The sequence below is a fragment of the Doryrhamphus excisus genome, chromosome 14 (assembly GCF_030265055.1).
Source record: "Doryrhamphus excisus isolate RoL2022-K1 chromosome 14, RoL_Dexc_1.0, whole genome shotgun sequence".
NCBI classification, from domain to species: Eukaryota; Metazoa; Chordata; class Actinopteri; order Syngnathiformes; family Syngnathidae; genus Doryrhamphus; species Doryrhamphus excisus.
The window spans coordinates 13,834,798-13,849,948 of NC_080479.1; the positions used below are offsets into that span (position 1 = coordinate 13,834,798).

At 42.0% G+C, this 15,151-nt stretch overlaps 1 protein-coding gene across 4 annotated transcripts; it reads right to left on the reverse strand.

Annotated features, from left to right (window-relative positions):
• Positions 1-323: 323 nt before the first annotated feature.
• Positions 324-14,467, reverse strand: eya3 (EYA transcriptional coactivator and phosphatase 3). Of its 4 annotated transcripts, none has more exons than XM_058046634.1 (19): positions 14,309-14,467; positions 12,138-12,240; positions 11,490-11,539; positions 11,302-11,396; positions 11,140-11,220; positions 10,576-10,630; positions 10,373-10,482; positions 9,984-10,121; positions 9,732-9,817; positions 8,402-8,576; positions 8,131-8,300; positions 7,971-8,054; positions 7,804-7,893; positions 6,453-6,511; positions 6,193-6,353; positions 5,087-5,201; positions 4,842-4,963; positions 4,608-4,708; positions 325-3,169 (listed from the first exon to the last, which is right to left on the reverse strand). In XM_058046634.1, the coding sequence occupies exons 2-19, from the start codon at positions 12,183-12,185 to the stop codon at positions 3,089-3,091; spliced, it is 1,821 nt and encodes a 606-aa protein (XP_057902617.1). In that variant the 5' UTR covers positions 12,186-12,240; positions 14,309-14,467; the 3' UTR covers positions 325-3,088. The 4 variants fall into 4 exon arrangements, with proteins under 4 accessions (XP_057902619.1, XP_057902617.1, XP_057902618.1 ...); XM_058046635.1 differs by lacking the exon at positions 14,309-14,467 and adding an exon at positions 12,353-12,406 and having other exon boundaries at positions 12,138-12,237; XM_058046633.1 differs by having other exon boundaries at positions 326-3,169; positions 12,138-12,237.
• Positions 14,468-15,151: the final 684 nt, after the last annotated feature.

The window sequence follows — 15,151 nt, forward strand, 5'->3', positions numbered from 1 at the left end:
TGGGGGGGGGGTGTAAAATTGAGATGAGCCATAATGTTCTTTAGATGTGGGGTCTTTTGTGACCACTTGGATGAGTTGTCCCTGTGTTCTTAGTCATTTTAGTTTGCCGGCCAACTCCTGGAAAGGTTAAAATGTTCCCACCATTTGTGTATAATGACTCTCACTTTGTTTTGCTGGAGTCCCAACACTTTAGAAATGGCTTTTATAACCTTTTCCAGACTGATAGATCTGAATTACCTTCATTCTGGGTAGGCTTTCCCTATGATACACAATGATAAACATTTAATATTGACATTTAATGTATAACATGTTTTGTTGCCAATGAAAAAAATAAGCAAAGACGCTGGTCAATGTGCTGCCTTTTTATCATCGGTGCACAAGAACTCCTTAGTGAGATGTGTCAATGTCCCAAAACTGCTACATTGGTCTAAAGAGACCCTCACAGGTTACCCACATGATGACAAAACACATATTAACTTTTGGGAATCTCAATTATTTACGGAAAAAGACATGACATGCTGATGTGAGAATGCATAATATCAGCAGAAGATTATACAGAAAGTGAAAAGTAAGACAAATGTAACTTTGTTTGATCACTTTAGTAATCCCCATGCCAGTAATACTACGTATTACCTACTGATTGTCTCCAAGCCAGTCATGATACCAAAGCAACTTCATGAGATCTTTTCAACAGTAATACAGAGCACACGTCATTTCTTGAGTATATTTAAAATAAAAACAAAACGGGATTGCCACTGCTGACACAGCTTGCCGACATCTGAACATAGAGCAAAATGACAACATCCATTAACAACAACAACAAAAAAAGAATTTAAAGATACCTCAGGAGAAAGAAAACGCCATAAAAAGGAGGCATATAACACTTAGGATAACATAATACGAGTACTTAACAAAAAAATTGTACACATTTCCCTTTTTCTAGATGATGCATACAGATGATGGTTAAAGGCACAATATAAATATGCAAACGTCACACACAAAAACAAATGCAAACAAACATTCGTAACGGTCTAAAAAGCTGCAGATGTGTAAAGATGAAATCTTCAGGCTCAGAATTGTTCAGTCATCGCACGAGAGTTGACCCTTTATTTTTTTTTTTAGCTACAGTTAATAAGCAAATCAATGGATGTATTGCACTCGTTTTGTACCGCTTCAATCCCTTATGGCAGGGGTGTCCAAATTGCAACGATCAGGTTTGTCTTATTAGAAGAGATGTCCGATAATTATCGGCCTGATATCAGCATAAAACTGCGATATTTGTTTATCACTATCAGATTTTTTTCCCCCTCCGATCATGAAAACCGATATTTAATAAATGTTTACAACACATGTGTATTTCATGTTACACATATCAGTATCGGAAATATCGGCATATCGGACAGCATTGACTTTTTCCTCACTTTGCCAAATTTCATCAAAAATTTTGCACGTTTTGTATTGTGGCTGCCAAATAATCTGCCATGGGGCCAAAGAAAGCTGTCAGCAATTTCATGAAAAAGTAAAACTTGAATTTGATGGGGGGCATGGCGGTCTAGTGGATAGCGCGCAGACCTCACAGCTAGGAGACCAGGGTTCAATTCCACCCTCGGCCATCTCTGTGTGGAGTTTGCATGTTCTCCCCGTGCATGCGTGGGTTTTCTCCGGGTACTCCGGTTTCCTCCCACATTCCAAAAACATGCTAGGTTAATTGGCGACTCCAAATTGTCCATAGGTATGAATGTGAGTGTGAATGGTTGTTTGTCTATATGTGCCCTGTGATTGACTGGCGACCAGTCCAGGGTGTACCCCGCCTCTCGCCCGAAGACAGCTGGGATAGGCTCCAGCAATAGCCTATAGGCTCCGCAACTCTCGTGAGGAAAAAGCGGTAGAAAATGTATTGTATCTGTATTGCAAATTCATATCAACATTAAGTTCTGTATTAGTCATTTAAGATTATTAAGCATTTTTTTCCTGCATGTAAAACTATGTTTTCTCTTTGTAATGCAATTTTTGTGTCTGGAAGGGATTAATTGGATCTACATTATTTCTTATGGAGGCCTTACTTGAACCTTTTGAATAATCAAGTGTATTTTTAGACTGCGACAACAACAACCAAACACATTTTGGACACCCCTGCCTTTTGAATCATGTACCAAAAGTCCAAAGACAATTTCCTGTTTCAGCTTTAGGTTTTTCCAAAATCAAATGACATTTTTTATTTAGTGAACAAAATCTTTTAACATTCATTTGCATCCAGTTTGTGTTTTAGAGGAATAAATATAAACTTGTGACGTGCTAGCTAATTTGTAATCAACGAGGTGATTTGAATGTCCAGTAATTTCTGTAAAGAGAGAAAGTGTCTTCTTGGATACGAACGGTGTCAGGCTGAGGGAATATTTAAAAAAAACAAAAAATATTTACAAGGATCACATTCGTCCCTACACAAACGGCCAACAAATAATTCAATGATTCCACTTGAAGGACACTTTGGGCTTGTGCTAGAAGGAAGCCAAAGGCGCCAACAGATGAATATTTCATTTCTTTTCCGTCATTCCCACAGGGCCAAAACTTAAAACTTTATGATGAACGCTAAGAACAATGGGGCAGAAAATAAGTCCACACTACTTCCAGTCCAGCTTGCTCGGGTTCTCGCATACACAACACACTGTGGCGGTCCCAGTTGTCAGTTGTCTGAGGTTAACTTGATGAATGTCGGCAAAATGAGTGCAAACAGAACGAGTGCAAATCAGCCTAGAAATACAATTTTTTTTGGATGGAAAAACGAAACCTGCGCACATGAAGTGAAGGCCCTTTGGTAATTTGAAACGAGGAGGTGTGGGAGGTGATGGGGTACCAGTTTTATCTGTGGCGAGATTAGCTGCCAAAGAACAGGGAGTGCTGGGCGTGGGGAGGATGTTTTAAAGCGGCCAATTGGTCACCCGGCCTGTCGGCTCCCTCGGTACATTAAAAGCGTCAGCGTGCAGCGTTGATTACCGTCACTCCACAAACGATGACTGCTAACTAGATTTTTTTTGTCCCCCCCACCATTGAATGTGCCTCTGCCCCACTCCCTCTCCTTCCTCTTCTTTTACAAGAAGTCCAGTTCCAGAGCTTGGTGCAGGGACACGAGGTCACCGTGAGTGGAGATCCGCCAGAAAGGCATGTTGTGCTACAAAAAAAAAAATCAAACATTTAGTCACACTTTGATTTGATTAGTTTCCAACATATGGTGTTACATGTTTCACGCTCCCATCAATTCATTAAAAACATGAGACCCGTTGGAGAACTAGTTCCAGTGCGTGGCGGTGGAAGAATACACTATATGCTCAGTATTAAGGACAAAGATTGTATTGGAACGTCCATACAGATGGAATGGAAGAGTCCACTGGGCCGGCGCCAGTTGGTGCCAGTTTGCGCAAAAAATTATATGAGTTGCGCCGAAGTAATGTTCGCTTGGCATGTTGCCGTTATTCAGCGCCACAGCGAGCCACTACGCGCCAATCACATAATCTTTGCCACCAAATGGCACCGGCGCAGTGGACTCCTAGCATCATTGGGGCAACTTGGCTCGCACCAGTATATTCCAGTGGATTCCAATAGGGCGTTTGTTTGCAACATTTGGTTCCACTTGGTGGATGCTTGCATCGAGCAATCGGCGTGACGAATATTTTCAACATTTTGGAATTTTCTTGCCGCCAAACTAAATTTTTGCTGCCGTTACGGGCCAGTTGGACCCACTGCACGACACTAGACACCTTATTGGCGACACTAGGCGCAACAGCAAATTGCATTAGCGTGAACTGGCACCAACTGGTTCCAGCCCAGTGGACTCCTAGCATCGTTTCTGCAACTCGGCTCACACCATTAAATTCCAGTGGATTACAATAGGCCGATTATTTGCGACATTTGGTTCCACTTGGTGGACGCTTGCATCAAGCAATCGGCGTGACGAAGATTTTAAACATTTTGAAATTTTCTTGCCGCCAAAGTACATTTTTGCCACTGTTACGGGCCACCACTAGACACCTTATTGGCAACACTAGGCGCAACAGCAAATTGCACTGGCGCGAACTGGCACCAACTGGCGCTGGCCCAGTGGACTTTTAACATAAGAATGATGAGCCCAAAACAGCATTAGCAAACTCAACTGTCCCACCCAAGCATACCAGGTCAGCACTTGTCACGTTCATGGCTTCGTAGTGTCGGAAAGCATTAAACTAACACTACACGTACCTGCCAGGTTGCTACAGTATCCTTGAGCATATTAAAGGATCTGCTTATATACTAATATTTTTAGCACGTGAGGCAAAATGACGTAATGATGCAACTGCGCAGTCGAAGAGATCATGTTTGGTGTAGTAAAATCGGCCACAAGGTGGCAATAGATGTATAAATTATAAGAGCTAGGCATGCATCCTGCCCTACCACAACAAACATGGAGCCGTGTAGCATACACAAGGCTGTTTTTCCCTCCCTTTTTTGTTGAAAACTTACCTACGACCTTATGATTACTAAAAAAAACTTCCTGATGAAAGACGAGTACAATCTTTCTTTCGCTAGGTACCATGTCAAAACCATCAAAAATGGCCGGTATCGAGAGCATCTACCTGTTTGGCTGCAAACTCCTCATCACGTCCGTCACCTATGACAACATACGTCACTTTCTTCCCAAAGCGAGAGACGATCCTCTCGAAGCAACTTTCTTTACCTTCAAGACAAAAAAACACAAAAATAAAACTCAACCTAATTCGCTTTGAAGAGCATCTGCCTTGACTTAGCACTCATGTTGTCTGATTCAAACAGTGATTGTTATTTTTTTTTTAATCATCTCTGACGCTTACCTATTTTTGTGGCGCTGTAGATGTTCTCAATGGGGAAGACATTTCCCAGACCGTAGAGCAGCACTTTAGCCAGAGCTGGAACCAGCTGAGTGGTGGTGACCAAGACATTAATACACTTCCCCCTGTTGGTGAAACATACAATTTAAAATGTGCATTGATTTACAATGTTTACAAATAAATGTTCAATTGTAGTTCAATTTTGAGCAAAAATATGAATTTTTAATGAGTGTGTCTAAGCTTCAGACCTGGACTGGATGAGCAGCAGAGACTTGAGTGCAGTGTTAAGCCACGAGTCTGTTACGTTTTCGATATCAGACTGCAGTCGTAAAAGCAGCTCCCGCTTCATGGGACTCAACAGGCCTGGAAAGGACCGACATTCTTTATTTGAACAACTGGTCAACCAAACAGACTTGTTGTTTATCTTGGCTACAATCGTGATGCAGATGAACAAAGTCTGTTTTTTTTTTTGTTGCTGACCACTACATTAGGAACACATGCACCATACTGTACTTATGTAGTATGTATGACTAGCCACGTTTACATGGACCCAAATATTCCAATTCCATTTGGATTATTTGCTCAAACGGAAAGAATGTAACCTTTGTATACACCTCATTCCGAAAGAAAAGTGCCAATCCGAATGAATATATAATCTGATTCACAGGGGTGGAATATTCCTTTTCCCAATCCGATTGAGGTATTTTGTACTCGCTCAATCGGAAAGTTGTCAGACTGCGTTCTTCTTCTTCTGTTGTTTATTGGCGGTTGGCAAGCAGCTTTCGTGTGCATTAGCGCCATCTGTGGAACAGAATCTAAACCCTTCTATACGCCATTCACAAGTCCAGTTTTATTAAAAAATTAGAAAATACATATCTATATAAAACATGTGCCGAGCTTAATTATAAAATATTAGCAAGATTGAACTTTATCTTTTCCTGTTCCCGGGTGCGTTTCAGCGAATTCTGAGATATGACGTAAAACGCAGCTCCAGACGTTCTTCTATTTAAAAAAATGGAAATTTTTGAATCAAAGTAAATTTCAAGACTGGACGAAGGAAAAACTGGGAATACGGAGTTATTCCAACAAGTGAAAGAAAAACTGGAGGAAGTTGGTATCACGTGATGTTGGTGTTTACGTTTTACTGTGCATGCCCCATTGACTATTCTGGTTGATTATAGCGGCGCATGTAGACACGCCATTGGAATATTCCTTTACATGTATACCATTGCTTTCGGAAAGGTCATTCGGAAAGAGAAAAACTCCTCATGTAAACGTGGCTATTGATGCAGTGTAACCACCTCTGATTAGTGACTATGTGTATATATGTATATAAATACACATGCAAGCTCACCTCCTACATTTCCCTTGTAGTTATTGTAAATCTCTTTTAGGCGGCGGTAGCGAAAAGCCAGTTTGCGCATCCACTCCACGCCTCCCTGGACGCCTGTAGTGGCCCCTGCTGCCCCTCCACCACTGGGACCATTAAATCCATCCGCTAAGAAGTTGTAATTACTAATAACAAATAGGTCAGGAGGAGAGGCAGAGGGTACCAGAAATTAGAATGGATGACAAAAACACTAAAAATACAGAAACTTCGACAATTAAATGCACCTTAGATCTTGGCCATTGTCATCAGAGGCCACATCCTCAACATGGACTTGGTCACATTCCTTGGAGAAACAAAGAAAATGATGGTAATTATTGCAGAAACATTTGAAAGACCGCTGATTTCAGACATCTACTGACAATAGCCACGTATACATGGACCCAAATATTCCAATTCCATTCGGGTTATTTGCTCAAACAGAAAGAATCTAACCTTTGTATACACCTCATTCCGAAAGAAAAGTGCCAATCCGAATGAATATACAGTAAACCTCGGATATATCGGATTCAATTGTTCCCACTGGTTTTGTCCGATATAAGCGAAATCCGTTATATGCGTATACCGGAAAATGTCCGTTTTACGCATATATCGGATTTATATCCGGTATATGCGTAAATCGGATTTTATCCGTTATAAAAAGGCACTTCCTTGACTATGTTTCCAATGTACCTGGACGCGCAGGCAACGCTGCAAATGACGTTGTATGGCGGCCTGCCACGATTCGGCGAATCGGAGCGCCACGATGCGGCCATCCGATATATGCGAGGGAAATTTAATGGAAATGCATTGGAACGGGACTGGAGATTTTGTCCGAAATAGGCGAAATCCGTTATAAAAAATCCGATATATGCAATGAATTTTTATTGGAAATGCATGATAGAAAAATTGGTTTTTTATCTGTCCGTTGTGAGCGAATTTCCGATATATCCGAGTCCGATATATCCGAGGTTTACTGTATTATTAATTTATTATTCAAAATGAATCCCATCCCCTCTTCGCCTCTTCTTCGCTGTCATTTTTCTCAGGATCGCATGGGTTTCAAGTTGCTGCTTTAAAAAAAAAGCGTAGCAACTGTCCCAACAACCGTGGTAATCACACTCTCGTCCGCCATCTTTGATGAATCACATGATGTTGTTTACGTTTTAGTGCGCATGCCCCATTGACTATTCCGTTTGATTATAGCGGTGCATGTAGGAGATTGGAATATTCCTTTCCATGTATACACTGTTTTCTGGTACGTCATTCGGAAAAACGTACCAGAAAAAAAATCTCCTCATGTAAAACGTGGCTATTGTGTTTCAGTTTTAGGTGACCACAGATTGACATGACATGAGTGCCGCGTCACGTGGGCTTCCCAACACCTGTACCCGTATTGCCGCGAGAAACAACACTAGTCAGTAAAACCTCCAATGGATGCCAGTGTCTTTAATTACTCCCTTGACAAACCTGTTGGTGTTCGGGAGGGTGAGGGTTAGCGATTGTGATGCGATTCCACCATGATTGAGTGATGACAGCATGTCATTCACATTATGTTTACATTGACCAATACGGAAATCAGCACGTGTCCCGTCTTACCTCCAGGTCGTTGAAGAAAAGATGGTTGTCGGCCAGCTCAAAGATAAACTCTTCCATCTGCAAGCCCAAGTTCAGCATGGTTGCTGGCTCCTGAATCCACATATTCAACTTATTACTCAAGTTTTTCCATTTTTTTTCTTTTAGCTTATTAAATTCATTAAACAAACCTTGCCAAACTTTTGCGCAAAGGAGCCTGTGAGCAGTGAGTGGAATATAATAATGGTCTCATCCAGATCCCATAGAAAGATTCGCTGAAAAGCAGACAGCAAATATTAGTCGACTCTTTGCATTGTTAAAATGAATTAACTAAGTGTAGGAAATGATTACCTCCAAGTCGGTATCAGTAGGTGGGGAGCTGTCGCATTTTTTGCCTTTTCCTTTAGCTTTCCCCACAGAGTTCCTGCGTCCAACGTCATCTTGGTCTCTAGCTCCCGCCGGATGAGCCACGCTGGTGGGCAGAGCCGCGCCTGCTGGCAGGTTCTCCGGTGGGGACGCATCTTTGACAAAGGCAATGGAAACAAAAAAAAAAAAGCTTGTAGTGTGGCTGACTGGTTAGCGTCAACGCCATAGATTAAAAACCTGAAGTGGTCAAAGTCACCTCTGGGGGGTAGTCCGGCCGAGGCGGCCTCCTCCGACTTGACTGCAGAGTACACAGCCCCTCCCACAGTGGCGCTGTGGTCGTCAGTGCTGGGAAGGCCGGCGGGCACGTAACTGGGAGGCAGGCTGTAGTACTGGGAGAACTGGCTCTGTCCCAGAGAGTTGTAGCTGAATTCCTGAGGGAAGGCAATATGAACATTCTCAGTGGCCACAAATATTCGTTATGATAATTATGCATAATTTAAACCCAATAGAGGGGCGGCACGGCGGTCGTGTGGTTAGCGCGAGGAGCTAAGAGCTAGGAGACCTAACACCTAGGCGACCAGGGTTCAATTCCACCCTCGGCCATCTCTGTGTGGAGTTTGCATGTTCTCCTCGTGCATGTGTGGGTTTTCTCCGGGTACTCCGGTTTCCTCCCACATTCCAAAAACATGCTAGGTTAATTGGCGACTCCAAATTGTCCATAGGTATGAATGTGAGTGTGAATGGTTGTTTGTCTACATGTGCCCTGTGATTGGCTGGCGACCAGTCCATGGTGTACCCCGCTTCTCGCCCAAAGACAGCTGGGATAGGCTCCAGCACCCCCGCCGCGACCCTCGTGAGGAAAAGCGGTAGAAAATGAATGAATGAATAAACCCAATTAGAGACAAAATGCCAACATGTGCTGCCTTTAAGTTACATTGGAGTCGGTTTTAGTGACACCTAGTGGCCATAATAATTCACCCAGCTTGTGACAGTTACAGTAAAGACACAAATTCATTCATTCATTCATTTTCTACCGCTTTTCCTTATGAGGGTCGCGGGGGGGGCTGGAGCCTATCCCATCTGTCTTTGGGCGAGAGGCGGGGTACACCCTGGACTGGTCCAGCACATATAGACAAACAACCATTCACACTCACATTCATACCTATGGACAATTTGGAGTGGCCAATTAACCTAGCATGTTTTTGGAATGTGGGAGGAACCCGGAGTACCCGGAGAAAACCCACGCATGCACGGGGAGAACATGCAAACTCCACACAGAGATGGCCGAGGGTGGAATTGAACCCTGGTCTCCTAGCTGTGAGGTCTGCACGCTAACCACTCGACCGCCGTGCCGCCTTTAAAGACACAAATTGAATTTCTAAATATACATGTATGAGTTTGTCTATTTGTGTATCCATTTACTTATACAACTTATTTCAGCTTCTGTGGCTTTTGTTTGTAACGCACTCTGATGATACGGCCATCATAAATGTGACTTTTATATGACTTTTTGACTGAGGCAACTTATGGAAAATACTGTAAATAACATAATTGTTATTACGTGTCGAAATAGGTTCACCACATACCTGGAGCGCCACTGTGGTGGATGCTGTTGTTGCAGCTGTAGCTGATGGGATGTTGGAGTACACACTGGATGTTGTGAAACTTGAGCCTGTAAAAAATATGAAAAAAAAAAAAAAATTAAAAAAACAAACCCACATTTTAATAAAGTGGCAGGTCAAACATTGATGGTGATGTCACCATAGGAGAATGCTGAAAAATTGACACTCTCCTATAGAACATTTGCAGTGTGACAGCATTGTCCTGAGCAAGCTTGCCTTGGCTGGGGTATGAGTAGTGCAGCTGGCTTGGCTGGCTTGAGGTATATGTGGTGCTGAAGCTGAGAAACCCAGGCTGGCCACCAGAGGGCGCCTCTGGCAGACCTGTCTCTGTTTTTATGCCTGGCCACATAGCACCTAAAGATGACAGACAGCAATGGAAGCATAGAGTGAAAGATGCGGGAAGAAGAGTTATTAAAAAGACAAGGGCAAAAGTGAAAGAATCCTCCTGTCAAAGCTGTGGGCTTTGTGTTTTGGAGCAAGAAAACCGAAAAGGAAATTGACTCCGCGGTGCAGAAGCAGTAGTGAGGCTACTAAAAGCGAAGTGGCAAAGGTGCAACACTGTTTTAGTGAGCAGAAAATGAAAAAAATAAATAATAGGAACTAACCAAAGGGAGGGAGGCCATATGTCTGCCCTGTCTGGGGGAAAGCTGAGTATACAGTGGACTGGGCCAGCGGAGGGAAGGCCACCTGGCTGGGGTATGATGTCACCACGGGGCTACATTGGAGGAGTCATGGAATTAGCACAACAGTACATACATAAAAAAAAATAAAAATAAATACTGACTCTTATTTCATGCTGTGTACTTACTTGCTTCCTTCATAGACTTGCTGGGTGTATTCTGATGCTGCTGTTGTGTCTGTGGCTACAAGAACAACACATTAGTTCCCCATTGCGGATGCATAACAGGCCCCCTTAAAATAAATAAATTGGAGGCTAACTAGTTAGCTCGGTAGGTTGCTACAGTTTTGTTAAAGCGACAGCCGTCTCTTGTGTCACTTCAGGGATCCTGTAGCCTGCACACAAGCGGTTAGTAATATGATGTAAACAAAGCCGAGTATGGCAGTTTAATGTTAGACTGGCTATCCTGTATATGTCACAGTGAGGATAGGTGGTGGGATGATTGTTGATCTATGTGATCGACCCACATTACGTTCACCGAGGACCTTTCCCAGTGCCAACAGTAGGTTATTATTGCTTATCATGTCTATTATATTAAGTAAAACAAATATAAAAGGAGGTGTAAACACTATAGGGGTGTTATTTCATGTCTACAGGGCTCTAATAATAAAGTGTTTTTACAATGTCATAAACTTTGCTCGAAATATGATAATATTCAATTTAATAATATTAAATCCTACTTTGTATTCGTACCAGAATGTGCATACGAGTTCAAGGAGTCGCCACATGTTGGAGGCGCCGCCCCTCTCTCTGCTTCAGACTGCTCCGGATCCCCTGCGAAGAGATGCAAAAACTCCCAAACTCAGCGGCTATACTTTGTGGTTAGTTTCACCTTTCCACGTACGTTTGACTCACCTGTGTCAAGTTGGGAGATGGACAGGGCGGTGTAAGAGCTCGCCTGCTCCGACGGAGCCAACACGGCGTCAGGGCTTCCATCATCACCCAAATTACTGCAAGCACATGGAGAAACTTGGTTTTAGCCCACCTGTGTACTCTATCTACACAATAAATCTTATTTTAAACCAGAATTAGTGATGACCCACCTTTGGTCTTTTTCCAGTCTGTGGTCTAAGTCAAGCTTTGCTTTCTTTGCCTGTGCAAAAACAGATTTTTCAAAACAAAACAAAACCACCAGGTTGCCCCATCTTAAATAGCTGATACTATTTTTGAACGCTACAGTTTTCACCAATTGATATTTTCACCAACATTTTTGCCTCAGTTGCCATACATTTTTTGGGTGTCTGGACTACATTGATTGGATAGTGTACATTTATTTCCTATGGGGGGAAAATTTGCTCTATAATAATATCCACTGTAAATCATGTGACCCGTATATTGGTTCTTGTGAAAACCTGATCATAATCTCAGTTAGTCCCCAAATGTAACACATTTCTAAAAAAAATGATAATGTAATGTAATGTAATAGCACTAACTGTCATTTGTAGTGCTCATTGTCTGTAGCACAAAATAAATAGGCAAACATATATCAAAATAATTGAGTCCATTCAATTTAAGAACTCATTATGCATAAATGATTGAAGAACAAAAGCAAAACGGTAAAAGTGCTGATTGGCCTTTCTGTCCAGAGCTTTTTGAGCGATGATGGGAAATACAGAGAATACTGCCTCAATTTAAAATCATTAGTCATTAATGTAAAATTCCCCCTCCCTCCCTCTTGCGGCCACACTTACCGGCAGCTCCTGCGAGTCATCCATCTCTGCGGCAGAGCGACCCGACATGACGGCACGCTGTCACAGCCTACTCTCTGGGCCTGGGGAGTCTTTCCGGACCCTGCTTCACACAGTCCCAAAGGCCGGAGCAGAGAATTGAAAAGCAGACTGTGAGACGATGCCTTATGTAGTTTTTCAATGCAAGGTTCTCCCCTCCCCTCATCACATAAACATACATTGATGCTTCCCTCTCTTGCTGCTACAGGGGCGGCGGCAGTGGGTGGGGGTAAAGGAAGTGGGGCATCCTGGTCACATCTGCACGAGACCTACAGGTGAGGCAGGTGTGACCAACTAACCACTCTTGTGCTTAGCGTGGGATTAGGGAAGCATGCTCCCTTACATGATCTAACTCGTACAGAAAAAAAAAATTATCGCTCAGGTGCAAGCTGCCGGTTCAAAAGGTACCACGAGGGAGATCTAATCTCACTTCCCCTACCCCTGTCCACCCGCCTTCGCTTAACTGGCCTTTCCCCCGTCAAAGGGACGTGTATCTGATATGTGGACAGAGGAGCTGAAAATAGGTCAGACGGCAAATTCAACACCACGACGACGCGTGAGGTAAATAACACGGCACGTTTTGAAGCAAAAGTGTGCCACCTCCAGGAGCTGAGCCCAATGGGAAGCATATGTCATCTTATACAAGAACTCATAACAACTGGAGGAAAACAAGGCCACCGAAATGACTGACACACTTTTGACATTTTCAATGTCATGCACTTTTTGTCTGCACTAACCTAAACATCATGTGTACAAAATTTACATATGAGGTAGTAAAAAAATAAAACTCTAGATCTTTTATTTTGGGTTTGTTTTTGCATGCTACAATTATCCTTCACGTACAAAAATTAAATATGTGATCACTCTTTTGTAGTTGAATAATTCCTATAGTTAGCTAAAAATATGCATATTTAAGCTAACTGTATGTATTTTGTGCCAAAATTAGCCATACAAACAGCCAAATGAACTAAAATACAAACAAGTCATTAACACTGCCATTCAACTTGTGAACATAGTATTCTACATTGACCACTAGGTGTCAGTAATTGTTCAATGAGACAAGCACCAGACCTGGACTAGATGAAGATTAAGATATGCCATATGTATTGCTACTTATTATTAACAAAACCATCAACGTGCAGCTTTTCAAATTACTGTATATATTTGCCAGCAGTGGTGAATTGGATTCTTATGAGGACCATGTATTAAAACTATTTAATAAAACATTATTTTTTTTTAATTCTTTTTCTAGTATGCAGTATATGTGTCTTATTTTGCAGTGTTTGTGGAATGCAAAAGAAGCACAATGAGTTCATTCATTACACAAAATGTGACCAAAAATTATTTTGAGGGAAGATTTATTGCCTATATCGATATGTCGGAAATGATGGGCTGGACAATATAAGTTCGGTATATTCGTAAAAAAGCCGATATCGAGCACTGCTACTAATAATGTTACTCTCGGTTATGCTTGGCGTGTTGTGACACACTTTACTGAAAATGCTTTGTTATTATTGTTGTTTTGTAAGTCAACATAAACGTTCTGGATGAGCTCTTCATCATCATTTCATCTACAAATAGCCGACCGCCTTTAGATTAGCAGCAACCAGCAAATATCCCAGCCGATGAGAGCAGTCCATGAAGGTGACGCTTGAATCAGGCTATTTCCTGAAACCCAGTATCGCCTATGGCATCGACCTAATAGTAAAAACGACATGGACATACAGGTACCGCCTGTGTGTTTACTGACCATCTTCTGTTGTTCACAGTTTACACGGCTAACAGTAAAAGCCCGTCGTGCTATGCACAACTGCGACGGTGTTAGCTAGTTGTCTCACGTCAACACACTCAGAAAAGTTTAACCAACAGGAAACGAGGGGCATTCGCTTCACATTTCACACTATTTGTACTTAAAGTATATTAACTAATGTTTGATAAAGTATCCAAACACGCAATGTGTGGTGTAAAAGTTTCCTACTCCAGATATTAGTCGGGATCGGCCGCCATAGGAGCGGGTACTGAAATGGCAGCGTGCTAAGGATCACACTCCTGCTGCTGCAGGACACAATGCTAAGCTAATTTCCAAAAAAACGCAAGGCATTGCAGATACACCACAATCGGCAAAACAGTCTTACCATTGAATGAGTGAAGTCACAACGCTTAAATTTAAGCGTCGCCAATTGAATCCAATGTGTAAAAGCTTTGTCTGTTGATAGGGAGCACTATTTTGCAGGAAGTTTACGTTGCTGACCTCGCTGCTCATGCGCAAACTGTTCATTCACGCTTTCAGCGTCCTGGCAGTGCCTCGCCGACTAGACAGGTGTGTATATGTTTGTTTAGTAGGCTGATTAAAGTAGCTATGTTTGTTTTGAAAATAATCCAGTATTTATTGCACCAAAAACTAATAAAGAGCTGTGAACAATGTTTGATTTTCAGTTCGAAATAAACAATGTACAATTGCTGTTATGACTATATGTACATTGACTGCATGAATCGGTTCCCCCCTAGCAATGGCTGCATACTGAAAAATCTAAGAAGTCAGAGGACCTTCTTCATATTTGGTATTTCACATCCTTCACGGAACAAAAAGGTAAGTCAAGACAGCTTTGTGTTATTAGTTATTAGTAGTGTCTCATGTAACCCATGAGACACTCGGTTTACGAGACAAGGAGATATTCTAACTGAACTTATCAGAAAAGCACAATAAATATATAAAAAATGACATAAAAATATATTACGATCTACTCATTTAATTTCTACTACGTTACCTTGCATTGTTTCTCAATGCTACTCTCACTCTGTTCATGCTGTTGTTCTATGGCGCCAAGCCATCAAGGTGCTGAAACCAACACATAGAGTGACACACATGCACACGGCAATATGCTTTCATTCATTGTGATTAATTTATATAAAACAATATTTTTGTATGAAATTGGCTGTCTACTGGAAGTTTAAACATATTGGAAAGTGAGTGTAAT

Coding starts and splice junctions, on each gene's coding strand:
- eya3 (XM_058046634.1), bottom strand. CDS start 12,185: ATGTCGGGTCGCTCTGCCGCAGAGATGGATGACTCGCAGGAGCTGCCG. Junction 11,540..12,137: donor ATGACTCGCAGGAGCTGCCG/GTAAGTGTGGCC, acceptor GTTTTTGCACAG/GCAAAGAAAGCAAAGCTTGA. Junction 10,122..10,372: donor ATATGGCCTCCCTCCCTTTG/GTTAGTTCCTAT, acceptor TGTCATCTTTAG/GTGCTATGTGGCCAGGCATA.